The sequence below is a fragment of the Cygnus olor genome, chromosome 3 (genome assembly GCF_009769625.2).
Source record: "Cygnus olor isolate bCygOlo1 chromosome 3, bCygOlo1.pri.v2, whole genome shotgun sequence".
NCBI lineage: Eukaryota > Metazoa > Chordata > Aves > Anseriformes > Anatidae > Cygnus > Cygnus olor.
In genome coordinates this window covers 52,690,620-52,717,473 of record NC_049171.1, presented here as the reverse complement: position 1 = coordinate 52,717,473, position 26,854 = coordinate 52,690,620, and the positions used below count along the sequence as shown (strand labels likewise).

The 26,854-nt window shown below is 37.4% G+C and overlaps 1 protein-coding gene across 2 annotated transcripts in view; it reads left to right on the top strand.

Moving 5' to 3' along the window:
- The window catches only part of GOPC (golgi associated PDZ and coiled-coil motif containing), a 29,166-nt gene extending 5,497 nt beyond the window's left edge, over nt 1-23,669 (top strand). The window contains exons 2-9 of one of the 2 annotated variants that reach the window (XM_040552005.1): nt 7,783-7,947; nt 10,461-10,484; nt 13,810-13,985; nt 15,769-15,934; nt 17,339-17,434; nt 18,248-18,412; nt 19,065-19,245; nt 19,735-23,669. In XM_040552005.1, the coding sequence (XP_040407939.1) occupies nt 7,783-7,947; nt 10,461-10,484; nt 13,810-13,985; nt 15,769-15,934; nt 17,339-17,434; nt 18,248-18,412; nt 19,065-19,245; nt 19,735-19,853 (1,092 nt within the window). In that variant the 3' untranslated portion in view covers nt 19,854-23,669. The remainder of the gene's footprint in view (nt 1-7,782; nt 7,948-10,460; nt 10,485-13,809; nt 13,986-15,768; nt 15,935-17,338; nt 17,435-18,247; nt 18,413-19,064; nt 19,246-19,734) is intronic. The other variant, XM_040552006.1, reaches the window with a different exon arrangement.
- The last annotated feature ends 3,185 nt before the right edge of the window (nt 23,670-26,854 follow it).

The window sequence follows — 26,854 nt, the reverse complement described above, 5'->3', positions numbered from 1 at the left end:
CGTTTTTGCCAACACTAGCTGTAAGTGTACACTCAAGGGAGAACTGATTTCTTTTTTTCCATTTGCTTTTGGCTGTAGTCTTTGTTTAGGGAGTTCATAGTTAAAAATTTTGGTGTTAGTATTCTTATTAGCCATATGATAAAGAACTTTTTGTACATTTTTTAGTTAAAGCTTTAAATTTAAGTCACGTGTCCTTTTTGGGGGGGGGTCACAAAAATAATGCAATGAAGACTTGATTTCATTACAGAATCTGTAAATACAGGCTATTAAAGTAATTTGAAGCAGGCTACTCATTTTCACTGACAAGTGGTAAGTTGGTTTCGTTGCAGTTGGGGTTTTGGAGTCAACAAGGGTTATCATTCCGAAGTGTCTCTTTTATTCAGAAACTCATTTTGTACAGTGCCATCACTTCGGCTTTGCAAGGAGCACAGTGAGAGCAGTAAGGCTCTGATCTGTTTCATGGTTTCTGTTTCAAACAAGTCCTATAAACGTGATAGGGTTGCGTGAAACGTTGCGGCGAGTGGTGCCTAGTAGGAAGGAAGAACCAAACAGCCAGGCCTGAGGCTGGGGCAGAGCAGGCTTGTCTTTCAGGGAGCTGTAGGCTAAGCGGATTTCAGCGTTGAAGTGACACTGGTGGAATAAAGGAGAAAATGGTTTCTTCCAGCAATTAGAGAAACACAATACTCAAAGAGCTTCAAACACGCCACATCTAGGGGCTGCTGCCAAAGTCAGGGGTCCCCAGGAAAACTGATTAGCGTGTCGGCTGCGCGTTTCGTGAACGTCTGCCGCAGGCTCTTCTGCTGCTGAACCACGAGCACTTGTGTGTCTGGTGTCTGTGAGTATGTTTAGGCCTCCGGCTGTAGGAGCTACAGCTGTCATGTCTTGGAAATTTGATTTCTATCCTGCAGTTGTGTAATGTTACGGGAACACTTAGCAATAATGGTTTCATTGTTTGTAAAACATCAAGTTTTTTTAACTTACTTTTGCCTTAAAGCAACACTTCTGTCTGTTTAAAAAAAAAAAAGCATTACATCTTGATATTTCTATTCCTTTTTTGTGCTTATCCTAAGGCAGAAGATGAAGAGTAGTTGCAGTGTTTGCTTCATTGTCCTAGATCCTTCTGCTTTTAAATCAGAAGGTTAATACTCCTGGTCAGGAGTGAATGTTTAAATACGTAAACACATATGTTGGTAAACGTTCTGGAGTCTAGTATAAATTACGTGAGGACATGCTGCTGGAAAAAATAAAAGCATCTCATACTTATATTTCTATTGATTTGGTTTTGATCCCACAGCAAGATTCATCAACGGGGACCTCTCTTGTAATCTTAGCTATTGTAAAAGGTGCACCCGTAGGTGTTTGATTAGTAACAGAATCAGTGAAACTAGTGAAATCTCACTTTCTGCTGACTTTTCCAGAAAGCTGGTGTTTTGTTAGGTGTTTTTTTTTTTCTTTTTTTTCCCCAAATGCAAACAGCAAGCACACTCCTAAGTCACTAAGACCTTCTGATTCAGGTACCCCTGGTGCTCTTCCATGATCTGTGTTTCCTCACTGCACCATCCTTTGTCTATGTATGTTTTTGGTTTGTTGTCTAGAACAGAGGCAGCAGCACAGTTTACCAGCTCAGAAGTGCACGGATGCTGCCTTGCCACCTGGCTGTGAGTTCTCGTCTGTGGGTGGGTTAAAGAAATGAGCTAAGGTCCTGCTTTTCCCTGAGAGAGGGCACTGATCAGTCGCTCTTTCTTGCTGTTTTGGGTAAGATTTACGTGCAGTAGGAACTTTGATCATAACACACCTGTACCCCTCTGATGAATTTGTTCTGAACCTCAAAAATGGATTCAGCTCAAATCAGCAGAGAAGGAGGGTGGAATAGGGAGAATTAGCCATATGGATAAAATGGCTGCACAAGGCTGCCTTGTGTAGGAAACAAAGACAGAAAAGAGATGTTACCAGTCTTTGTGCTTCTTTATTGCTAGTCTGCTTGGTTTTGACATTTCTCAAAGTCCCAACTGCTGGAATTTAGTGCTACTATGATGGGAAAAAAATCTTCCTTTAAAAAAGAAAGTTATCAGGCATTTATGAATTTAGAAGAAGCTTGCTATGAGAATAGAGTAGGTACACCCCAAAGGCTAGAAATTAAAAGAAAATGAAAAAATTGTTGAAAGAATATTTGTTACCTTAAAAGCATTTAATGAGTGCTTGGCTTATGACTTTTGGTCGCTTGGAGGTTAGTTACACAGTGGAAGTTCTTCTATGTAACTAGCTTTCCTTTGCCAAAAATCGTTTTTTTCCTAATGTGTCCGTTGTGCCTAGTCACTTTTGAAATACTTAAAAGATTCTTAATATGAACTAGAAATTGAGGCACTGAAAAGTGCATTATTACAGGCCTCCAAAAGCACTTCTTATATAGAGAGAATTCAGGCCTTTCTCTCATTTTTATTGATTGTGGTAAATAATGCCACTGCCTTGCCCTGATCATATTCAGGCCTATAAGATGGCTTTCCAATTCATCCAGGCTCTGCTTTGAGTTGTCACGTGTTGGCAATGGGTAAGTCTTAGATATTTCTCCGTATCTATTAACTCAAACACAACTCTTGTTCGTTCTGCGGAAGTTATTGGGATGATAGCTCAGAAAATGAAAGAGCTTTTCCCGAAGCTAAGAACATTGCTGCTGGTTTTTCTGACAATGCCAGCTCTCTGCTTGCCGCCTGCCCTAACATTTACGTAAAATTTTGTAATTCTGTGTGCGCTCCCTGTGATGCTTTGAATCTAGGAGCCCCTGATATTGTCATCTTCTCGTTCTTCATTCAAGCACCGATGATTACAAAAAACTTGTGGTTTTAGCGTGCCATCTGTCTGCTTCCTGTTGTGCAGTTCTGTACACAAATGTCTCTGTACTTCTCTTTCATGTCGAATTTATTCATCGTTTCCTTCTTATATTTACTTTGTAAGTTGTCTGGGGCAAGGCTCACGTTTTTGGTATGTGTAACGCTTAGTATAGGCTCTCTGAGGATGGCTCTGAGATCTTACAGAAATAAATAGATAAATTTTGGTTATTATTCTAACACTTTACTGTGAAAAATGTACAAGTAGATGAATGAATTCTTTTTTGGGTCTGACCAACATATGAAAAAATTACAAGATATGACCAACATATGAAAAAATTACAGGATATGATATGAAGTAATCAGAAGAGCTCTGTGACGGTTGTTTTGTTTCTAAGACTCGTAAGTTCTCTCCCTCCAAATGAAAACCACAAGTTAAGACTCCGTGATAGTAAATGCAGTCCATCCCAGCATGTAAACTGAAATTATTATATGGACAGCTTAATATACGTATTTAGCATAAGACCATTTATATCGAATGCAATTTTTTGATAACTCATAACTGCTTAAACGAGGAATATGAACTGTTGATTAAAAATAGAAGGTCATTATGTCTGCACTGTTTTGTTGAGAGGTTCTTTTTTTTACTTGTAATAGTATCTTTGAATGCTCTGTGGAATAAGTGAATTTGTTGCTTAACGCCATGATTTATTTTCTTTTCTCTCCTATGGGGGGAAAAAATAGTAATTTAAAAGTTCTTCAGTTATTTCAAGTTAAATTTGGTTGTGATTCTCATAGGTGTAAGATCTCTGAAGTACGAAACACATGGTAAATGGCAGAATATGCCCCAGAATTAAGTATTTAGTTAGCAAGTTAGCATTTTCAAACTATTCTTCTGATCATCTGTGTTTGGAAGTGTTTTGATTGTTTGGAAGACGAACACTCTGTTTTAATGTTTGGTTGATTTGACCAAGATCTGCAATTCACTTGAATTGCAGGGTTTTGTTTTCTTAGAGTTTAAAAGGGGATTGATTATAGACCAACAAGATAGTAATCTGAAGCAATTGCTCTTTCTGAAATAGCATGTGCTTTCTGGTACTTTGGGTAGGAACAGAACAAACAAAAATGCTTTTGGATTTACCATTCTTCTCCCCACCTCAGTCTTCAAGGTTTGCTTGTTTTATTCACAGCAGTGAGGAGGAAAAGGTTAGAAACCGAGGAGTGATTCTGGTATAACTGGCTGTGTGAGTGAGTAGGAGGGTTGCAGTAGGAACGGTAAATAGAAAGCAATGACGAGTAATGCTGTGATTAAATTAAACGAGTAGTTGCTGTGATTAAATCATACTTCCAAGAGCCACAGCCCAGTCCTACTGTACGTTGCTTAGGGTTTGGACTCACGAGTGAGTTAGCGGAGAAAAACTAAAGTGTTGCCTTGCTGTCGATAAATACCGTGTAACAATTGCTAATCTGCACTTTAGTATACCATATTAAATAAAGAGGATTTTGTGCTTTGGTGGAGGAGGATATTGTATTTTCTGCCATGAATATGAGTAGTTAGTGCAATTTTAGAAACTTTTGGCTGTAAATTAATTCCTCCTCTATTTGCACTCTCCTTCAGTGTCACTGGGACTCAGAAGGGCGTCTTCTACCTTTGCGTGGTGTGTGGTATTGGTGTTATAAAACTAACATCTTTGTTTGTCTGTGGCCTTGATAGACTGTGTATTTGCTCTACGGGGTTAGTAGCAGATGACTCAAGTGTCTCTTCCAGTCAAGGTGGCAATGATGCATAGCATTTCATTCCTAATATTACAAATGTGGTTTTTGAAGGCACATAATTTTTGGAAGATCAAATCAAAGACTTTTAAGTTTGTGAGCTTTTGAATTAAATTGTGTATGATTCCTGCTTCTGTCTTAGGCGCTTCTTGCAATAATAGTGTACTGAAACATTTTAGAAGTTCTAAAAATTATTGCCACGTAATAATTTTTGTGTCTTCAAGTGAATTTGTTGAGCATTAACAGTGTCACCACATTTGTTACTGTAAGGGGCACGTGCTTTGTACAGTCACTTGCAAGACTGATGATGGATCATCCTTGCTGTGTATTTTTTAGTGGAAATAATGTTTTCTGTATTTGATTAGATATTCACGTTTAGAGCATTTTTATAGTGCTTACTTTGTGAAAATCCTTTGGTTTGAAATTGTGTAACATTAACTTCAGAATAAGAGTCATGTTGGTTCCCCGGTGTCAATCTAGAAATATTTAACAATAAAAACAGTTACTCTGATAATAATGCAGATAGAAAATGAGCAGCAGGGTGGTGTTTTTTAGGATTTACCATGTGTGTACTTCAGCAATAGTCCTTAATTATGGGTTGGGGATTTTAAAAAAATTTAATGTGGCTACAGCTCCTAATGTTATTTTGGGAGTGTAAACTAAAAACAGGTTTTAATTTATACCACTGGCTTCACATGCCACATAAAGTAAATATTTGAAGGTTTGAAGGAATTGCCGTTTGCTTAGAGCCCCTTCCCCTATTTCTTCTCCTGGCTGAATCACCAAGTTAGCGTTCAAGGACGAAATGAAGTCGAACATCCTGCCCTCCCCGCAAGCTCTGCCCTCGACGGTTCCCCAACAGAAGTTTCTGTTCTCTGTCTGTTGCTTGGTGGCTTCTCCTCAGCTCTCCCAGCCGTGAAGCTGAGGGGTACCCATGGGCGGCCGCCTGTTACCGCTGCCCCCAGCTGGCTTTCGGCAGCTTCGAGGGCAGCCTTGGGTGACCTGCTTGATGCACAGTACGCTTGTAGGTAGGTGTATGGAGAGATGTGTGGTGTCTCTCCTCTGACAGCCTTGTTGGAGAGAACATCCAGGAAGTTGCTGATGCAAGGATTGGTACAGTTGCATCTGCAGCGTTAACTTATCCTGGTTTTGCTGACGGAGATTGAAACCCGATCGTTACGGGGGCTGGCAGCACCCGGCTGTGTGGAGCCCCGGCCCCCTGCAGCGAGCGGTGCTCTCGGAGCAAGTGAATATATCAGTCGATGGGTCTTGTTTGTGCTCCTCGTTTTGTCTCCTGCCTCTGCCCCGTCTCCAGTTTTCCTGGGTGCCTTCCAGAAGGGAACTGCTGATTTTCCGGTGGGCTTTCCACGTGATTCTTTTATAACGTAATTGAGGGAACAGGGAATTTAAAACCAGTGCTGGTAGGAGTCCTGTGAAGGCCCCTCATTATGTGTCATACAGGAAATATCTTCGAGTATTAGAAACAGATTTCTCTGATTATATTAAGTTGATCTCGACAGTTAGGTGAACTGGCCAAGCTGAGAAAGGCAGGATTTCTGTGAAATAATGTGAAGATTCATGATCCTTCATAGAAGTAGATCATAGGATTTGAAACCAGCTTATTATATTTCCTTTTGGGTGTGACTCGTACCTGCATCTGTTCCTGGAATAGGTTTATGACCTTCTATAATGTGTAAATAGATTATTTCAGTGATGTGAACTTGTACCATTTCTCCTTCTGCTTTTTATTAAAACAGCAAGATAGGATTTTAAATTCTAGGTCAGATACAGAGTACTCCGTGGTTTGTTTGTTTGTTTGTTTTTTATTGTGAGTTTAACAGTCTCTTTGTGATCTCTTTGGAGGATCATCCGTGTTGTAAAACCGGTAGCCATCATTCTTGCTCTTTTTGTAATTTGCACAGAGATGCAAACATGCTGCTTTTCTAGATCTCTGCTTTGTCCCTTATAAGCCAGGTGAGGCTGGACAAAATTGGACTGTGATTTATCTGCTCCACTACTTTCTGCTTATCCAGACATTCTGAATTAGAACACCTGAGTTTGTTTGTGTGGGAGGGTAAAATGTAACAAAAGTTATGTTAGCTATGTATTAGTACCCATACGAAAGGAGCATCTTAAAAGATACAGTAATATCATCATGCACTTATATAATAATTAAAAGTAATATTGCTGTACATTATATGAAATTATGACTGAGTCAAACTGTGCCTTCCTTATTAAGGTCTTAGTTATCTGCTGTATTATCACCTCTTATACTGGTGACATCCTTTTGCTACTTGAGTTCAGGTGTGTGCTGCCTTTGCCTGGGGGCAAATAATCCACAGCAGAGAGACTTGAGGCATGGCTGTTTACTGCGGAGAATGATAAGGTTTTGTAAGTAACCCATTTCTCTAAAGTAAAGTGGCCTTAAAGTATTTCAGATATTATTTCACTTTTAAAATGCTACTTGAACTTAAGGCAAGTAGCTGCAAGTACTTTACCAGGCAAGTAGCCTGGTAAAAATGTAAACTCGTTCTTTTATTCCAGATACAAATACTACATGTAAACTGTATTTAAAATGTTTCAGAACTTTTTTTTTTTTTTAGTTAATAGCTATTTGTGATTTTCTACAAACGTTTTTAGGGGCATGTTAATTCATGGTTCCTGGTTTGCCTACCTAATTGACTATTTCAGCTCAGTTGTTGGTAATAGACCAATTGTAAATTGGGTTGATTGATTTCTGCACTGCATTAATAATTGCCATTTTACTTTGATCATCTTTTTCCAGTAAGATTTAGTCATATGAAAATGTAAGTTGTGTTTACATTGCTGTGGTTGCGAATCCCGTTGTGGTTTTAATGCCATTGCCTTGTGTCAGAGTGGACACCAGGATGAGATGCCATTGCCTGTATCGGGAAAAACTCAGCCACTGGTATTGTCAGGAGTATGGTGGTTTGGTGCTTGGTCTGTGGATGAATGAACGTGGTGGCAGCTGAGGAGGAGAAAAGCCTGCAGGTGATATAGTGCTTAAATAGGGCTAGAGAGGAACTCGTGACAGCATGAACTCCTATCTGTGTTACAGCATTTAGCTGTAAAACGTGCCAGCAAACTATGTATTTATGTATCACAGTTCTGATGAGCGCATTTAATCATTGTTCTAATTACTGTGATGGATTATATCTTCCAGGCACAATTAGTGGATCTGAAGTCTGAACTGACGGAAACACAGGCAGAGAAAGCAGTATTGGAAAAGGAAGTCCATGATCAGCTTCTGCAACTCCATGCTGTTCAGCTTCAGCTACACGCCAAAACTGGTCAGAGTGTTGATTCTGGGGCTATTAAAGCAAAACTGGTGAGTATGGCGGCTTGAATGGAGGATTGTATCCTCTTCCTTCTCCTGGCTGAAGTTCTTTCTTGAAAGTTATGAATAAGCTGATTACAAATTTTCACGTTAAAAACGTTGGAGAGAGTTGGTTTTTCTTTTTTTAAATAGAACTTACGATTGGTTGCTAGGAACCATTAAAAATGTAAATAACATCAGAATAATGAATAAGAACTTAAGTTGTTTTACATAAACCTTTTCTAAGGGGTTTGTTAAAATAAAAAAAAATATATATTTTGTTAGATTATAATGCTTTTATGTAGGCAGAATTTGCAAAGACAGATAGCTTCCAGTGTAAAACTACAACCAAATCTTCACGTGTCGTAAAAAAGCCTAAAAAGGGATACGTCTTCTGTTCTTGTTGTAGGTATATTCTGATAAGAGTAAGAATGGGATTGTTTTGCTCTCCACCATTGCTACATTCAGCAGACTTGTCGCAAAAGGACTCAGTAGACCAGTGATAATCTTGTGAAATGTGTTTCTGAGAAACTTAAACCTTTTAAAAATGCACCAGAAGATAACCGTAACCAATTATGCAATTAGTTGACACTGATTGATATCCAGAGTATAGTATGCCTACTAGCTGCAGCACAGATTCAAGCTCTAATACTGAGACTTCTTAAATTAAAAAGTGAAGTAATGCTGCATAGATTGTGGTTTACAACTCTTGTCATAATTCAAAGTCTAGCTGTTTTTAAAATTGCTTTGTAGGTTGGTTCCAAATATCTAGTCCCAACAGCTGTGGAACGTTAGATTAGTCTCCTCTGCTATATTTGCCCTCATTAATTAATGTATAATAAAACATAGTAAAAGATTGTCAGGCTTAAAATCCACCTAGGTGCGTCACTAAGTAACAGGGCTAACCCAAATTCTTTCAGTTTCAGATCTAAAATCTGTATCTGAATTATAGTTATGTTCTTAGGTCTACATACTTTCATTCATGCTCAGTATAAAGAGTAGTGTTTTCTGGATTGTCTGATCATCATTTATTCTGTATTGAAATATAACGTAAGTATGAACTGTTATTAATTGGACCTGAAAATAAGAATTAGTTAAATACAACCCACATATTGTAAGTGTTGGCCTTCAGGTTTACATGAAGCAAAATTTTTAGCCAGCCCAAATTCTGAATAATTTTGGTCCCCAAATTCCATTAATGAGACTTGATTTTCAGAGTGATGTAATCACACTTCAAATGTTTGTATCCCCTTACTTTGTTACAAGCAGTTTCTAAAGATACGTTAAATTTCCATAAAAGTGACATCAGTTTCAGACAACAATAAGTAAATTTTTCTTGTATTGCCTCAGATTTTATCCATGTTGAAGTTGAATTTATTAACATCATAGGCTATTCTTCTCTTTAATTCCATATAGTTACTCCTTTTTTATAAACATCAAGTCTAATCTTTTAAGTTTGTTTTACTTCGCCTTTAGCATTTTTATAGTTTCAACGGAGAGAAATTCGCCTTTAAACTGTTGTAGATACAGAAAGCTATAAAGCTCTGGCAGCTTGAACAAGCAAAATTGAACTTGATTAAATGACAATAAAATGGGAAGTCTGAGTTTTAGGTAAATAAAAGCTGTCACGCCGACCTTCTGGCAGTCAGAAGCCTCTAGGCCAAAGAGGGACTGTGTCAACAGAATAGGCGATGGGGAAGTAAAGTTCTGGAGAAGTTAACTACCTGCTTTCCTTGTTAAGAACCACTCTTCTTTTGTGTATAAATTCTTAACATAAATGTGTATTCTACAAGCTGTAAGATTGTACATGACGATGAACAAAGACATTTTCAAATGTTCCAGATTGCTAGATAATTGATTGCATCATGTGGTTTAGTTTGAATCCCTTTTTAGGTGTGGTAGGTAGGCTTAGTCCAGGCACAATAACTCTTTCTTTGTAAGAGAATGAAGTTTCCTAATTTTTTAGGATTTTTTTTGTCTTCAGCAGTTCATATACCTTTATTGCTGTCTCTCCCCATCCTGTATGTCACTCTTGCAATATGTATTTAGTCATCCTTTCTGAAAGGAAAAATTCCCTTGCCTGTGTCATGCACTGTATTATAGAAAGTATTTTCCGTGATACTTTCAGAGAAGTGCTCTATAAATTATTTACCCATTAGTTGAGTACAGCCAAGAAGTAAATCTGCCTTCTTCTATTTGAAGATAATTTTTTCCTCTCAGTCAAATATTACAATACTAATCATGTTATCTTGCTGTTCCTGGTAGAGATCCGTGGTATTTTAGGAGAAAGTAGTGTTTTCAATACTACAATGAAGCAAGGATTTTTTTAAAAATGATTTTACTGAAAAATATCAAAATTTTTTCTAAGTACAGTTACAGCAATGTGTGTGTTTTTTATGTCTTCTTATAAAATGCATAGTCTGCTAGTGAATTTCTTTTGGAATAAGTCATTTATGTTACTGCATTTTCTTAAAGTTCCTGTTACCTGTTTCTCTAATTATGGAACTCTTTTCTTCTGTCTTAAGTCTGTCCTTTCTGTGGATGAAATGGTAAGTATGCTGATTGCCCTTTTTTTGTTGTTGTTATGCTTAAGTGGTTTTGCTTTATGTAACATTTTATATTGTTGGCCTCAGAAACTGGCAAAACAGATCTGTCTTGTTCTTTCTTCCTGTCAGTTGGCAAGATGCTGTGCAAAGAACTTTCTTTGTGTTTTCTTTTGTTTTTCTTTTCTAGCTTAAGTACCCGCTTTCCTATGTCCGTATGTATTTATTATTGTTAGAGCAAATTTAGGACGATACCTTGAATTTGATATTCTGCAAGATTGTTTTGGCAACATCTCCAAACAATTTTATGGCATTACACAATTTCTAAAGTATAATTATAGTAAACATCAAGCAATATATACTGTGAAATGTTTTATATATTTTTTTTTTAAAATCCTGTCTATTTTTCCTTGTTTTCACTTTTCTCAGTTCTTTTTATGGGCATAATTTAATCTAATTTTCTGACCAGTTTAACAGCCTAAGGCATATAAACTCAGTAATACATAGACACGAAGAAAAAGTGATGCAAAGTTAACTTCTATCTTTCAGTCTTTCCCAGTGGTAGACTTGACAATTTTTGAACAGCTTCTCTACTTTTATTACATTGTATACCTAACTAACATTACTCAGTGTTTCTTTGAAAAGCCACAGGTTAGCTGTGGTTAGCTGTAAGCCTTGATCTTCAGCATGGCAGTTGCTTTTTTTATTACCAGTGGAAAATACAGTTCTTTCTATTTTGCAGGACCTATGCAAAACTATGAGCACTAGAAAGCATGAAATCTGATTCTTTAAATTTCTCATTATTTTAATCCTATTTGGAGACTTTTACCACATCTCGTAGCAGTTGCTCAGAAGACATGTCCTTTCAGGACATCTTCAGACATCTGTATTCCAAACCTCTCCGTGTGGTGATCAGTTGGAGACAGTCCAGAGGGAGTGGCTTCTAGGTGTAATTTTCCTCCTAGGTCACAGAACAATAGTCACAGTAGTGGAGAGAATAGGAAGGTTCTTGGGGACTACATTGTTCCTTATATTTTAGATATAATGTTTAAAATGCACTACTAAAAAAAAAGTTACTTTCCTAGTTGGAATCACTTTTGTTTAAATTTGATTTAGATGGTGAATCAAATTCAGAGCTGTGATGAGTGTTTTTAGGCTGCCTAATTAATGACATCTAATGAAAATGTAATAATGTGAATAATGCGCGTTCATACGTCTGTCTCAAATTCTAGTCTTTTAATTTTTTATACTTGTCAAATAGAAGAAATCCTAAAAGAGAGTACTTCCACAAGTAATGGGCCTGTTCAATTCTGAGCACCTGGCTGCAATCTTGGCAATGTGTATATAACTAACATAAATTCTATAGGAACACCGTAGCTGTAGACAGACTTTCCAGCTACTATAAAACTAGTATTAAGTCTGAACTGTGACACTTCTTACAGCTAAAGTATGTGTCAGAGGCAACGCAGTGTCTGCACTCTTGAATTCTTGTAATTGCCCTCTGGCTAGTGGCAGTAAACGTAAGTTAAAATAGCTCAAGACTTACTACAGCAGAGGGACTTGGTATAATTTTAGAAACTCCTATTCTTCAAATGTAGATGAGCCAGAATTCTTGGCTTATGAGTGTATTCTGCAGTTCATAAAGAGATTTGTTGAAAAATAACGGGAGTCATCTCACAAGACAACCCCAAACCCAAAAGACAGACCTGGTGTGGCTTTGCGTGGCAGGTTTTCTAATGTACATATCGAGTCAAGCCTAATGTGGAACTGGGTTGATAAGAGAATTGCAGGAAGTGGAGAGGTAACAATTTCAAGCAATCTTTGTTTCACCCCTCCTGAGCAGTGTGCTAGGCATTTCCTGGCCAGTATGTACGTATGTGTGATGTGCTTCATTCATCCAACCTGATACAGGTATTTAACAGGTGAGACAGAAGTAGAGTCTATCAAATTGACAGTCGTCTTTGCAGGCATTTGTAGCTCTTTGCCAGATATCTGCTGTGAAAATACCTTTCTTTGGTTTATGTGTGACAACCTACCTTAATCTCAAACGTGGTAATTCCAGCCATACCCATGGTTTTGTTACTCTCATTTGGAATAGTGAATAAGGATATTCACTGTTTCATAACAGATTTGTCTTGCCAGTTCTGTAAAATGTTGTTTGTCCTGTTGCTTCTTTAGTTGCACCTTGTGATTTTAATGGTGTAATTGATACGAGTACAAAGAACACTTTTTAGGTACCCTGAATATCTTCAAAAACTTGTTACGGTGAACTTAGTATTTATTGCTTATTCAGATAATACCATAATTTAAAAGGGAATAGTAACAGATTCTATGTCTGTATAGTTTTCCTAGTTTGATTTGTTGGGTTTTTTTTCCCCCACTTTCTAAAAAGGATATAAAGCAAGATATAAAAGATACAAGTAATCAAATGAGCTCTTTGTGTAGTAGATTTTGTAGAATAGTAATCTGAGTTGACCATACTAACTCCTTTTAGCTCCAGTGCTCTGGATTTTAGAAAAGATAATGGTTATGTGTTATCTGTACATTTGTGATGGAGCGCTATGGAAGTAATTTATATTTCCATAATTCCTTTTTCATGTCGAAAAAAAAAAGCAGTGAGGAAGGATAGATTTCTTAATGTGTTTTGTGTTTGTTTTATTATTATTATTAAGGATATTATTTTGCATTAATATCTCTTCTAATTTCATAGGGCATGCATCGGCGTGTGTAGAATTTCTGGCTTTATTTATTTTTATTTTTTTTGTGGTCTTGAGAGTCTAATTTGGAAATACCCCTGGCTGGGCGTTTCTTGGTTGTTTGCATGAAAATAATTGTCATTTTAAGGACTTACAGATCATTTGATCATATTGAAATAGTTATAGAATATTACCAGCTTGAAATGTATAGTGGTTGTATATTTTTTTTATTATTTTAAAAATAATTTGTTCTTTCTCATTGTACAAATATCCCATTTGAACACAGGAAAAAGCAAGGATGCTATTCAGACTATGTAACACTTTGCTACCTATTTGTGAGAGGGAGAAGCAGTGTTACTAATTTCAGTCCTTGGACTTGAAGCTAGTATATGCATTTTGTACAGGAGTTGTAAGCAGGATAAAAATCATGTTGGGAGCACAAAGTTGAGCTCAAGGCCAACTCTCCCCAGAGGGGAGTAAGCAAACCAGTAGCTGCAGTGACAGAGTCGCTTCTTTCACTTCTTTTCCTGCATGTCCTATAGTCAGAATTATTTCACGTTGGTTTACAGAAGCAGTAAGTACTCTTTTCATTGCCAACTTTGATAAAAGCTTTTCAATTTCTTATTTATTTTAAGGAGAGAGAACTTGAAGCTAGCAAGAAAGAAAAAGTGAAAGAAGCTCAGCTGGAAGCTGAGGTGAAATTGCTGAGGAAGGAGAATGAAGCTCTTCGTCGACACATAGCTGTGCTTCAGGCTGAGGTTTATGGAGCAAGATTGGCAGCCAAGTACTTAGATAAGGAACTAGCTGGAAGGTATGTAAAATCAGTCCATGTCCCTAGCATAGGGTTTTGTTGTTGTTACAAGTTTTTTTTTTTTAATACTGCAAAGCATACAGCTTCAGTGAGTCTTGATTTATGCCTAACATTTCTTAACACTGTGGCAATGTCAATGAATGTATATAGAAATCACAGTTTTGGAAGGGTTAGACATAAATGCTGTAGGTTTCGTGACCACCTATTATTGAATAGAAATTGGGCTTTTTCTTGTTCACTATCTTCTTCGCTGCAACCAGCATCTTCTATTAGCGTTTGTTAACTTCTCTTTTCCTAGGCTTTGGATTGTCCATGTTGATAAGTATTACCAATTCTGTTTTCTTAGGGATTAATATAATAGTGACCACAATGAAGTCAGTCAAAAATCTTGTTAGTCTTCAGAAGTTTTAAAGGATTTAGGCTCTCCCTTCCCACTAAATAATCTCGTTTCAAAGTCTTCATTACTACATTTTAAGAATGAGTTATTCCTGGTTTATTTTATAAACCTTTGTCTCGTTAGCTTTTTAAATCATTAGCAGGGAGATAAATGCATAGAGGTATGCTCTGGCAAGAAGAGAATCTGTGATTATCTAAAGTATACATGTAGTGGTCTTTAACTTACACAGTAACATACAGCTCTGACAGCTCAAGCGTGCAGTGCAGGTACAGTAATGTCAGTTATGCTTGTTTAAATTTGTCAGTGTATGACTGCAATATTTCTATGACATAACTGTGATAATGAGCTGTAGATAACTATAATAAACTTAACAGTATTTAATCATCGTCAGTGTTAGCAGCATAATGTTATAATTACGCTCAGATTCCTGAGCTCTCCAAGCCCACCAGGGGCTGCAAGGCTCCATGGAGCCCACGCCTAGGGCATGGAGTTACCCGAGGCATCCTCAGCTTATCCAGGCAGATTGTTCATTGTCCATGATAAGGCAGTTTTGGTCTGACTGAACGTAACCAATCACTTTGGCCCTGTTCTGCAGCTGTCTTAACCACGTTCTTGCATTATTCATCCAATTGCTCACTAACTTGCTAGCTATGTTTGTGTAGCAATTAAGCAATAAATTACTTTTTAATAGTGCTTATCGTAAGGTAAATACTTTATGCTGGATCTGGACTGGTCGTTTGGATCCTTTCTTGTGGGTCTGAGACCCTTGCTGCCATTAGAGCTAGATTTAAATTTCCTCTTATAAAAATTACATTATTTATTCCACTTCATCAAAATGTGCCTCTATTATGATTTAATGAAAAACAAGATAGCCTTGTAAGGCTTCTGAGAACAAGGCTTGGTCCCTTTGGTCATGGGGTGAGCCCAGCCATTTACTTCTGTTATTTGCAGCTTTGTGTTCATTTTGTCTGACACAGAAATGGTCACTTTTGCAACCCTGTTTGTTCTCTTCCTTTGCATCCCCAGAGGCAGATCCAAAATTAAGAGTTAGTAGGAAAAGTCTCACGTTTGCAGGTAATTCAACAAAAGGAAGGAGCCAAAAATCCCTCACTTTCCAAAGTAGAGCCACGCACTTTTTATTTTTTAATTAAGTTTTCTGGATGCTGTGGGTGAAACGAATCTTCTTAAGTGCTTTAAATTTTAGGGAGAACTTGTATGTACACATGTGTTTAGCATACTCAGCACTGTCACAATTCCATGCAGCTACTGCACTTGCACTAGTTGCTGAATGGCTGCGTGCTGTAGCCACGTGAAGGATGAGTTGTACAATGCACTGATTTTCAGGTGTAATATAGCATGTTGTTTATTCTCTTTGTTGTTATGTAGAGTTCAGCAGATTCAGTTACTGGGCCGCGATATGAAGGGACCTGCTCATGACAAACTCTGGAATCAGCTCGAAGCAGAAATACACCTTCACCGTCACAAAACTGTTATTAGAGCTTGTCGAGGCCGGAATGATCTGAAACGACCAATGCAAGCACCACCAGGACATGTAAGTTGAAAGGCGAGTCTGTGATTTCTGCTGTCTGTGGAAAAAAGGTAGCAGTTTCTTCATTTTTGTTTGTTTTCACTTCAAATACTGAATTATTTTAACTGTCCCTTTAACATATGTATTTCTTTTACCATCAGAAAATGGTTTGAGTTGAAAGGAACCTTCAAAGTTCATCTCGTCCAAGACTTCTCTTCTCTAGGCTAAACAACCCCAACCCCAACTCTCCTCACAGGAGAGGTGTTTCAGCCCTCTGAACATTTTTGTGGCCCTCCTTTAGACCTGCTCTAATAGACTCATGTCTTTCTTGTTCTGGGAAGCTCAGAGCTGGATATGTTAAAGGATAGTTCCATCCTGAATAGCATGTTTCCATAAATGACCGTGAAAGATAGTAAAATTCTGTTGACTTATGTAGGAATATGCAGCCCTTTTGAAAATTGTGCTGTGTGTGTATAGATTTGAATTTAACAGTGTAATTTTTGTTAGGTAAATTTGAAAATAAGGGGCTAAATTACTTGGGGAAACTGTGAAGAATAATAATTTTAGGATTAGATTGAACTGAAATTCATCTTTTATTTCTTTTAAGGCCAGATAAATTGACACTATAAAATTTTGGTTTTGTTTTTTTCCCCTCCAAAAGATACTTTTTAAAATAAAATTTTTAAAAGCGTGTGTGACTATGGCATAGACCTTGCCTTACCTAGCCTGGCACATGAGCTGTTATCCTCAGTTTTCAGTGCATAAAATGGAACACTTTGAGGAAAGGGCATTACTTTGGTCTGTTCTAAATACCTTAGTTGGTCAGATGGATCTTACTACTTACGTTCTTAATAGCATATAAAATATTGGTGGACAAATATGCATGCGTATGATTTTAAGGGTATGAATAATAGCAACAGCAGCTTAACAAAAGAAGAACAAATACCATGCTTTACTTAGCCTCTTTTTTAGTTTAGAGTTGAATAGCTTGTGGAATGGTGTGTTTTTAATCTAACAAAAATAAAGTTGAGTGAGGAACCTTTCCTTTGGGACTGTATTACATCTACCCTTTGATTAGCTTTAAATTACTGTTTGTCATATAACTTTTCAGCAGTGATCAGCATTCCTTTATGTAGTCCCTTTATATTTTTAATTTGGCAGATTTCCTTCTTTTGAAGTTAAACTCTGTGTTGTGCATCACTCAGCACTGAAATAATTGAAATAATTGTTCTTGTCAAGAATGCATAGCGAGAAACCTTTTCTGATTTCATTGTCTGTAAAGGGGCACTGTAAGTTTGTCCTGCCTGCATGGAGCTAATCTAAAACTCTGCTGCCGATACACTGTCTTTCTACAATTAAAAAACAAACAAACAAAAAGAATGCATCACATCTATATTTACACTATGTATGTATTTTTTATCAAACTAGGATCCAGATGCCTTAAAGAAGAGTCAAGGTGTTGGTCCAATCCGAAAAGTTTTGCTAGTTAAAGAAGACCATGAAGGACTAGGAATTTCAATCACAGTAAATGCTTGCATTTATTTTCTATGGCACACAAGAAGCAATTTAAATTTGTATTTGTACTTTGTAAAATATTTGGAACAGTAAGTGTATTGTTAGAATGTAACAAAAGAAAAAGAATAGGGCTGCGTTATGTAAATTCATAGGTATAATTATATGACTTAAAGAATACAACTCATTTTGATAGATTTTGAGGTTGTCAACTGCTAGTTTATGTAAAACGTACGGTTTCAACTCATGTTTAGGGTTTGGGCCCTATAGCAGATTAGCCAGTAATGAATTTCTAGTATCATAAGTCTGTAGAAGAGCAGAAACAGTCTGAGAACTAACTAACTTACAAAGCTTAGCTGTTGTAATTATAGGATGGTTTTGTGTTGTTTTTTTCTTGTTTTGTTACTGGCATTTCACACCTAACAAAAGCTGTGTTAACTTTTTACACCAGAGTTTGAAAATTCAGACTAATACTCTTTTATTCTAAATACTGATTTTTTTTTTTCTTGCAAGTCAATATGGGGTCTGGTTTTTAATGAGGTTTTGATGTTGTCTTGAGCTTGTATGTGATGTAAAATACTTTTATTATTATTCAGAACAGTCTCCTTTTACTCTGAGTATATATTTGAAATTAGGCCATTCTTTCTGGGGGAGAAGAATTAAGAGAAGCATCTCATACCATCTTCTTAAGCATTCTTTTTGTCCAGAGGATGCTTTTTAATGTTCTATAATAAAAGATGAAATAAGCACTGTAAGAGCGACTGTTGGAATGCTGATTTTATGCTTACGTACATTTCAGGTAATTAAAATCCACTTTTCCCATAGGGTGGGAAGGAGCATGGTGTTCCAATACTGATCTCTGAAATCCATCCTGGACAACCTGCTGATCGATGTGGAGGACTGCATGTTGGTGATGCCATTCTGGCAGTGAATGGAGTTAATCTAAGAGATGCCAAACATAAAGAAGCTGTAACTATCCTTTCCCAACAGGTCAGTTGGGACCTGTTATCCACAGGCACATTTATGTGCTTCCTTTGTTCTGCCTACTGATTTACCTTGGATTTAATGTTTTCAGTCAAGCAAAGTATTATGCAAACCTACAGTGATTCCTGAAGCTCTGTCACCTTACGCTGAATCCTCTTGTGTCTTGCAATCTAGGAGAAAAAGGCTGGGTCAGTACTGATTGAGTTAAACCTCTAGTGACCGATGATCCTCCAGTAAGGCTAATGGAAATCTTGTTGTCGGGAAATAGTGATGCCTGTTTTACTCTTTTATGAGTGGACAGCTGCAGTTAAACAATGTTTCTGATGCGCTGTGTGGTCTAGAATCATCTTGCTGCACTGTTTCCCATTTTCAGACAACTTGTAGGTTTAAATTTGTCAGAAAGCTTGCTCTTAGTTCCTGTTTAAAGAATTTACTGTTTAAATGCACTGGTACATAATGAAAAATTCAGGTAACTTTGGTAAATCTTAGCTGTAGAGCTGCACTTCTTAAATCATTAAAGCTTAATTCAGGTACATGCCCAAAATATTCAGCACAGCTGTTCAGTAAAATCTACTTGTTTAAGTAATCCAGCTCATTTTTGTAAACCCGTTACGTAGTGGTGTATTAAAGTAAATTTGTAATTTTGATTACATTCTAGAGAGGAGAGATTGAATTTGAAGTAGTGTACGTTGCTCCAGAAGTTGATTCGGATGATGAAAATGTAGAATATGAGGATGAGAGTGGACACCGCTATCGTTTATATCTTGAGGAATTGGAAGAAGGTGCGAATTCAAGTTCTAATAGGAAAGAGGCAATTGTGGATGTCAAACCCTCACAAGGTAAACTTTCTAAAAAGCGTTACGCAATTTAACTCTGAAGTCTCACTATACAAACCAATTTCTGGAAAACACTGTTTTTATATTGTAAAATTAAACTTCTTCTAATTCAGTTGACCTGCTAGTAGGTTTTCAGCTCTATTGGTTGGTCCCTTACTCATTGGTCTGTTTTACTTAGATAGAACTTCTGCTGTTTGTTTTTTTTCTGATCATCTTTTCCCAATTATTTGTATCTTTTCACAGCCCTGCTTTAGGAGTAGTTAATTCCCCTTAAGCCATTATTTTGTTGGTGACTTTGAGTATGTTTTTTTAGATCAGAGGCATGTAGAAACAGTTCCTGTTTTTCTGTCATACTGTGTTTTAACAAAAGCTTATTAGCTCGTATTTTTAGTAATTGTTTCAGTAAACTTTCCAGCTTCTGAAATAAAACTTACTAATCTGTGATTCCTAAGACTGCTGCTCTTCCTTAAATGTATTTTTTTTAACTTGCAGTGTTTGATAAGAAACCAGGTATTGATGGACATGAAAATGGAGACCTGAGGAATTCAGTTGAAGCTCCGTTAGAAGACGCTGCACCCAAATTAAGCCGTTCTGCTGAGTCTTTATCCTAAAAAAAAAAAAAAAAAAAAAAAAAACAACTGGACAGATCCCATCTTTGGGAACAATTGATAATCAGTAGTGACTGTTCCAAGTTGCATATACAAGTGTAGGTTGTAAAAGGAAGATTAAAAGTCAAAGGGACCTGTATTACTGTTGCCTGGATAAAAGGCAGTTACCTCAGGGCTTCATTGTGAGCAATTCTAAACGTGGAAAACTGTCTTTTGCGTGACACACAATAGTTACTTAACACATGGCATGTTAAATGAATTTCCTTTTAATAATAAGTACCAAAGCATGGGATTTCTAAAAATGATAACCTCAATACCTTCAACTTTTAATCTCATTGATGTCCCTGAGGAAGGAGAATAAGATGTGGCCATCTTCATTTGAAACTGTTTTAAAGGGAGAACAACGTTCAGTCTGTTGTGAAACAAGCTTTGACTCGAGAAGGTGGGGGGGTGGGAATTGTACTGTTGCATACTTGAGTTTTCCACTTTGGATTTTTGAGCTGTAACTTCAAAAACAAACAAAATCGTTTTCTGAGAATAGCAAAAAAACAGATTTTACTTGAGCAAAGACCATCAAAACCATAATTGGACAGTGGAGTACTTGTTAATCGTGATTCTTCAGCCCTGATAATTTTATGGGTGAGATTTTTGGTATTATTGTTTTAATTAATTCACTGCCAAATGAAACTTGCTCTAAAAGTATTTAGACAGAGTATTACAGGGTTTTACAAGCAAAATTTGCTTAAAAAGCACTCACAGTTGTGTGCCCTTTGGCATTTTTTTTCCCAAGCATCATCAATTTAGCATACGTTCTTGAATGGATGTGGTTTCTGCCCATGTGGAGTTGTCTGAGTTGGTCATTATTAGCTTGAATTTAGGAAATGCTCAGTGTTTTTAATAAGTACTGGACATACTCATTTCACATTAAAATCTTTAAAGAAGTGAAAGTAAAGTGCACAGTGCTTTATAGGAAGTACTCACGATCATACAGTGTCTGGCCCTATCTGTTAATTTTGGCAGTTGTATTAACCTGTAATTGTCTTATTGTTGAAACAAAACATTATTCCTTTTGTAAGAGCAGCGTATTTCAAAATAGCTTTTAATTGGTGTACATCTAAAGGTTTGTGGCATGGTTGCAGATGGGAATGTCGAGCATGGCTTCTTGACCAGTTTCTTATATCTACAGATATACAAGAGTATACAAGAACTGAACTTGGAGATCTTTAAGTGCAACACTCTCCATATGCAAACTTTTGCATTGTGATACCATTTATTGTTTCAGCCTGCAAAGGCAGCTTTCCTGTTAACTGCTCTTCAGGCTGTTGAACTGTAATGTGAAAAGAGTTTGCACTTTGAGAGTGGAGCTTATGTGAGAAGGCATCTTTGCAAGTGTTAGTGTGTAGGGTAGACACATATAGGAAAAAAACACAAAGGCCTTTAGAGTAATATCAATTAATTTTACATTCAAAATTGTGATGTAGAACACAGTTACTTGTTTCTCCTAGGAGCACTATATATATGTTTATAGAAAAATCATAAAAATGTATATACTTTATTCGAAGATTTTGCTATTTATAAATCCCCTAACTTTGCTATTTACAGGATCATTTTGTGTGCGTGTATGCGTGAGTTCCATTCACTCAGTGGAATTACATTATTTGGTTCATTTTTTGTAACAGTCCTTATCATATGGCATATTGTTAAAGGCTTTAAGAATAGTCAAAGTTGTACAGTTTTCAGCACACAGAAACTAGTATTGAAAAATAAATCCCTGTAAAGAAGAAACAGGTCCCCAGACATGTTTCTTTCTTTGAAGCTTCAGAAATTTTAGGACACGTTGGCTACATATTAGCAGATAAATCCACTGCCATAACTCTGCATCCAGGTTTCTGTTTTTCCCCCAGTTAGTAGGTGCACTAAGTAAGTGCATCCCACAGTAAGTAGAGTGAACTCTGAAACGGTCTGTGGCATGGGACGTTCTGTGTCCTCTGTGGTAGAGAAGATAGTTCAAAGCCAGGTAGTGATCTTGTCTTAGAAGATCATAGCTGTATGAAATTTTGATGCGGTTGTAGGAAACGAGGCTGGTCCAACTAGTCTGATAACTTAAAAAAAAAAATAATTTGCCTGTACAGTTTCCATGTATCTGAGGGAAAGATTACATTTTTTATTTATTTGTTCTCACTTCCTGGGATGCCTCATTTTCCACTTAGTCTTTTGATCTGTTTCAGCCTGAAGTGGGAGAATGTTTCTGGAGTTACTTTCTTGACATTCCTTGTCCACCTGTTTCTTATGATGCTATGCGCTTTTCTTTATCGTCTGGAAGTTGCTGGATCCTTTCTCTGTTACCTTGTCTATTTTTGACCTGTATATGAGATCAACAGAAGGAACAATTGCTGAGGAAAATGACTAGGAGTAGACAAATCAGGTAGCAGTAAATTATCACTGTACTTCCTTCCCTGCAGTTTTTATAATCTTTGTTTAGAAAGCCCTGAATGGGAAGACTTTGCTCAGACACTACAGCATGGCTGTACTCCACACTTCTTACCAGCAGATTTAACATACTGATTTACTGTAGTCATGCTGAGATGCTTTGAGATTAATATTTAAACTGAGAAAAGTTTTGCAAGTTGAGATTTCCAGATTCAATGGACAAATGTGTATTTCCCCCTTTGTCAGAAACTGGAAGACTGCTGATTTCCAGAGGTTGAATGAATTAGACTCGGAAGAATTTCCGAGGCAAGTCAGTATTCAGACTTCATTTTTATTTTTTAAAGTGTGAAACAGTTTACTGGTGTGTGTGTATATATATTTTTACTTCAAAAATAAAATAATATTCTAAAGAGACCGGTGCAATTTTTTAGTAGATAATTCCTTGCGTATTAAAAAAAAAAAAAACACTTCATTGAGACAACTGTATTTTAAGCTAAAGGTAGACAGTGCTTGTCGGCGTCTGGGACCAATGTTAATTAAGAGCATGCAAGTTAAGGAAAGTGCTTAATGGCAATAAATTTAATTCTGATCAAAGACCATATGTAGTATTTCTTTGTAAAAGTGTATTTGTGACAATGAAGGTGGTTTGTATCCATCTCAATATATGTTAATCAACAGTTATATTAAATGAAATACAAGTATTGTATGTGTCCAGACATCCATACATGATTACTCTCATTCCTTTAGGAGGTATGTTTCGCAACAAATGTATTATATCCGGCTAAGCTGAATATATTTTTATTAGCCTGTAAATATTATTCTGTGTTTCAGTGACTTCTGTACCGAATTCGGAATATTTCATTTTCTTCTGTTTTTATATATAAAAACATAGATACCTAACCCTGTGTGTGATCTTTCTGTTAAGCACGTAATCCACACGCAGGCAAAAAGTTGACAAATGAGGAAAAAAAAAACTGCATAATGTGAAGTTGACACTAATCTGGTCTTGGCCAGCAATGGTTAATAACAAATTACATTTTAAGAGTGAGAGTTATAGGACGTGTCTCAAGAACCTTTTACTTGAGAAGCATTTCCTGCTGAATGCTTTTCAGTAAAAGAAAAAAATGCAAAATTTGCAGTGTTACTCTGGCTGTGTAATAATACCATAAATATTCTGTAGCCTGTGGCTAAAAGCTACAAAGTCCCAAACCTGTCAAAAGATTAAGTCATTTGGGTAAAATTGTGGAAACTGCCTTTTTTTTTTTTATTTTAGTTTGCTCTGCATTAGGAGTAATAGGCATATTCTGTGTGTGGGTTGTTTGTTTCTTTTTTTACTGAAGTTACAAAACATTTGTTCTTAGTCCTGATATTAAAATCTTTTTGCTCAGATTAAGAAGTCTGGTTTGTGTTAAGATTTTTATTTTTTTTAATAATCTCTCACCTATACTTAGTGGTCTTCCTGCCTTAAAGAAGCAAGTTCATCCAGAGCTGGAGACCACACAGAGAGCTCAAATAACAGATAATGGTATGGTAGTTGCGGTGAGAGTGTAATTATGGCAGTACTTACAGGTGTATTGAGAATGTGTAAATAGAGAGACCATAGGGGTAGGAACCATCTCAGTAGACAAGTCTGAGTCATCTTGGATGAAAAGATGGGTAATGCACAATTGGTGAGAACTAGAACTGTAATACTTAGTTTTTTAACCTCTAATTTTTAAAGGGTTTAGGTATGGGTGGCAAGTAGACGTAAGGAACAGGGAAAGGAGAGAAAACTTAATGTTGCTGAGGTGTAATAAAGCAAGAAGAGGATTAGAGGTCACTATGAACGAAGATGGAAACAGATGGAAGGAGGAGTAAAGATATTTTTATGCCAGCTGGGGTGAAGGAAGACTGTTCAGAAATGTTTTGGTGACTGAGTGCCCAGCTGAATGACCTGGCTGCTGCCTGGGACTGCAGTGAACAGGTCCTCTGCGTTATTCTCTTTTTCAGAGATCCATACGTGACAGAAGAGGAACGCATCCTGACTCAAGATATGAGTATAAATTGACTTTTTGCTGGCTAGAACCTCAGCCCAATGACTTGAAAATAAAATTACCTAAATTATTTCAAACCTGCCTTTTGTTCAGGCTGTGTCTTTTCCAGTATGATGTGTTTTCCAGTTCTTTTGAAACTGGATGTGTCGTGGTTCGAGTGGAATCCAGGCACTAAGAAGGGGCAAACTTTTTACTGTCTTTGAAGGAAAAATGCTCAACTTTTTTTTTTTTTTTTGTTCCGATCAAGGCAGTTGTTCCTTCATATGCTGAAGAGTAGCCTTGCCTTATTTGCTTGTGTACTGCTGGTGAAGTAATTTAATGTCTGCTCCTGATGCCCCCACCTATGCTGCACTGGTTATAAACAGGGCTTTGAGGCCAAATGGATGAGTAAGGCTAAGCAATATTTTTCAAGAGTTTTCCCTTCTTAATGGAAAGCTTAAGTCACCTGGGTAAATTTTTCACACACTACTTTTGTTACAAGCATCTAACTCTTTTGTTACAAGCATCTAACTCAATCGGCTGTTGAAACTATCTGGTGTCTATTTGTCAGCCTTCTGCTGAGGCATGTTTTTGCACAGCTGTGCCCAAGAAGCTCGAACTCTCTGCAGCAGGTTTTTGCTTTTAACTTTCCACTGAAGATTGTGATCATGTTTCCCTCAAACCGTTTTTGGCACTTCGTATTTCTTTGTTTCCTTTCTGAAATGCAAAAGCATTGCTCTTTTAATCTTTGCTGGCAGCAAGCTGTGAGCTACAGCCTGATCCATCTCCCTAGCGTTTCCCTTCACCAGTTGTGTAGCCATCAGCTCTCTGCTGACTGGTTTTCCATGGCTCAGACTCGAGCAGGAGGGTGTAAAAACAAGCAAAGCTGAACTACAGACATTCACAGACATGTTGTGATTACCCATAAGAAAATGCCAGAAATCAGGGAGGCTTGGGAGACACCTGGTAATTTTTCAGTTAAGTCTTCACATTGTTAACAAAACTCCTCTTGATTAAATCTCAAATTTCCAATCAAGTATCTCAGTACTTGAAAGAATAACACTTCTGTAAAATGGAATAGAGCAGAATGACAATTTAATGATATTTGGTATTGTCCAAGTGTTTATCATCGTTTTATTTGGGGAATGAAAGGATTAATGTTCAGGCTGCTGATCCAGAGTAGATAATTATCCTGTTCACTGGGCTTACTCTTCTGGAAATGTTTGCTCTGAATGCTTTTCCTTCCAACAAGAAATGGGATGTCCCAGTTCAATCCCTCTTGGAACAACCCGTGGGGAGTGTGCTGCTGTTGGCCTTCCATTTGCTAATGGCAGGTGATTTTCTTTCTGTGTTCTGGGTTTCATGCCAGGTTTTTCCTGGTTTAGCCTTGTGGTCAAAGGAGGTGCCTGTCTCCTGCAGTTTCTGATTTTGTGTGGGTCTGTTTCCAGGCTGGGTGAAAAAGGTGACATCTCTGGAGTGAATAAGTATGGACACAGAGGAGTTGCATCTTACACTGCAGCATGTCTGCTGTGACAGCCTCGCTGGAACAGGTTGCCCAGTGAGGCTGTGGAGTCTCCCTCCTCGGAGACCTTCAACAGCCACCTGGACGTGGTCCTAGGCATCCTGCTCTAGGTGGCCCTGCTTGTGCTGGGGCTTGGGCCAGACGGGCTCCAGAAGTCCCTGCCAACTTAAACCACTCTGTGATCTCCTGGGGAATGTTTCTGAGGAGTCTTTAGGCTGTGAAGCTGTATGTGGTGAATTTGCTTAGTTCTTAAGTGGTGTCTTTCATCAGAACAGGATGTGCTCGTTTTGTTCTACTGACAAAAGGAGTAAGTACTAAGATGACTTGTGAGATGTTACACATCAGGCTCCTCATTAGATTTTATATGCTCATTATATTGGTTGGTTGTCTCTTTTTCATTTTGGTGATCTTGGTAGCTTCAACTCCTGGTTAAGCTTTAGATGCTGGTTGCAAGTGTGCAAGCTGTTGTGTTCTCTGTTTTGACGCTTGTTTTGCAGTGTTGCTGTGGGTTGCCCATACTGATCCTGTTATGAGATCAGAGCCTTTGGGCTACCTCTGCGAAGGCATCACCAGTTCCCCCCAGTGTTTCATTTATATTCTTCACGGTTGTGTACATCCCTTTATGAAAGGTTTCCTGGTGGGAGTTATGGCTTAAACACTTCAATGCACCTCAGCTGCTGGGCATTGGCAACTCTGGGTTTGAAGCTGGTGACTGGACTTTTTATAGAAGGGTTTTTTTATAGAAGGTTTTTGTATAGTTGCCAAATGAGTGTTACTGAAGAGTTTCCTATTGATTTGATCTTTCTTTTTGCCTATTTTGTTAGCACCTGACCTGTCAAACTCACAATGGAAGTGAAGTGTCATAAGAAAACTCAGGGAGCTAGCAGAAATTTTTCAAATTCATTGTGCTCTTAAGGTGATTAATCTGGATTCAGGTAACCCGTTGCTAACTTTGAAACTGATTTTATTTTAAAATGAAAGTCACAAACACCTGGAATAGAATAATTCAGTTGGAGGGGACCTACAAAGATTAAGTCCCA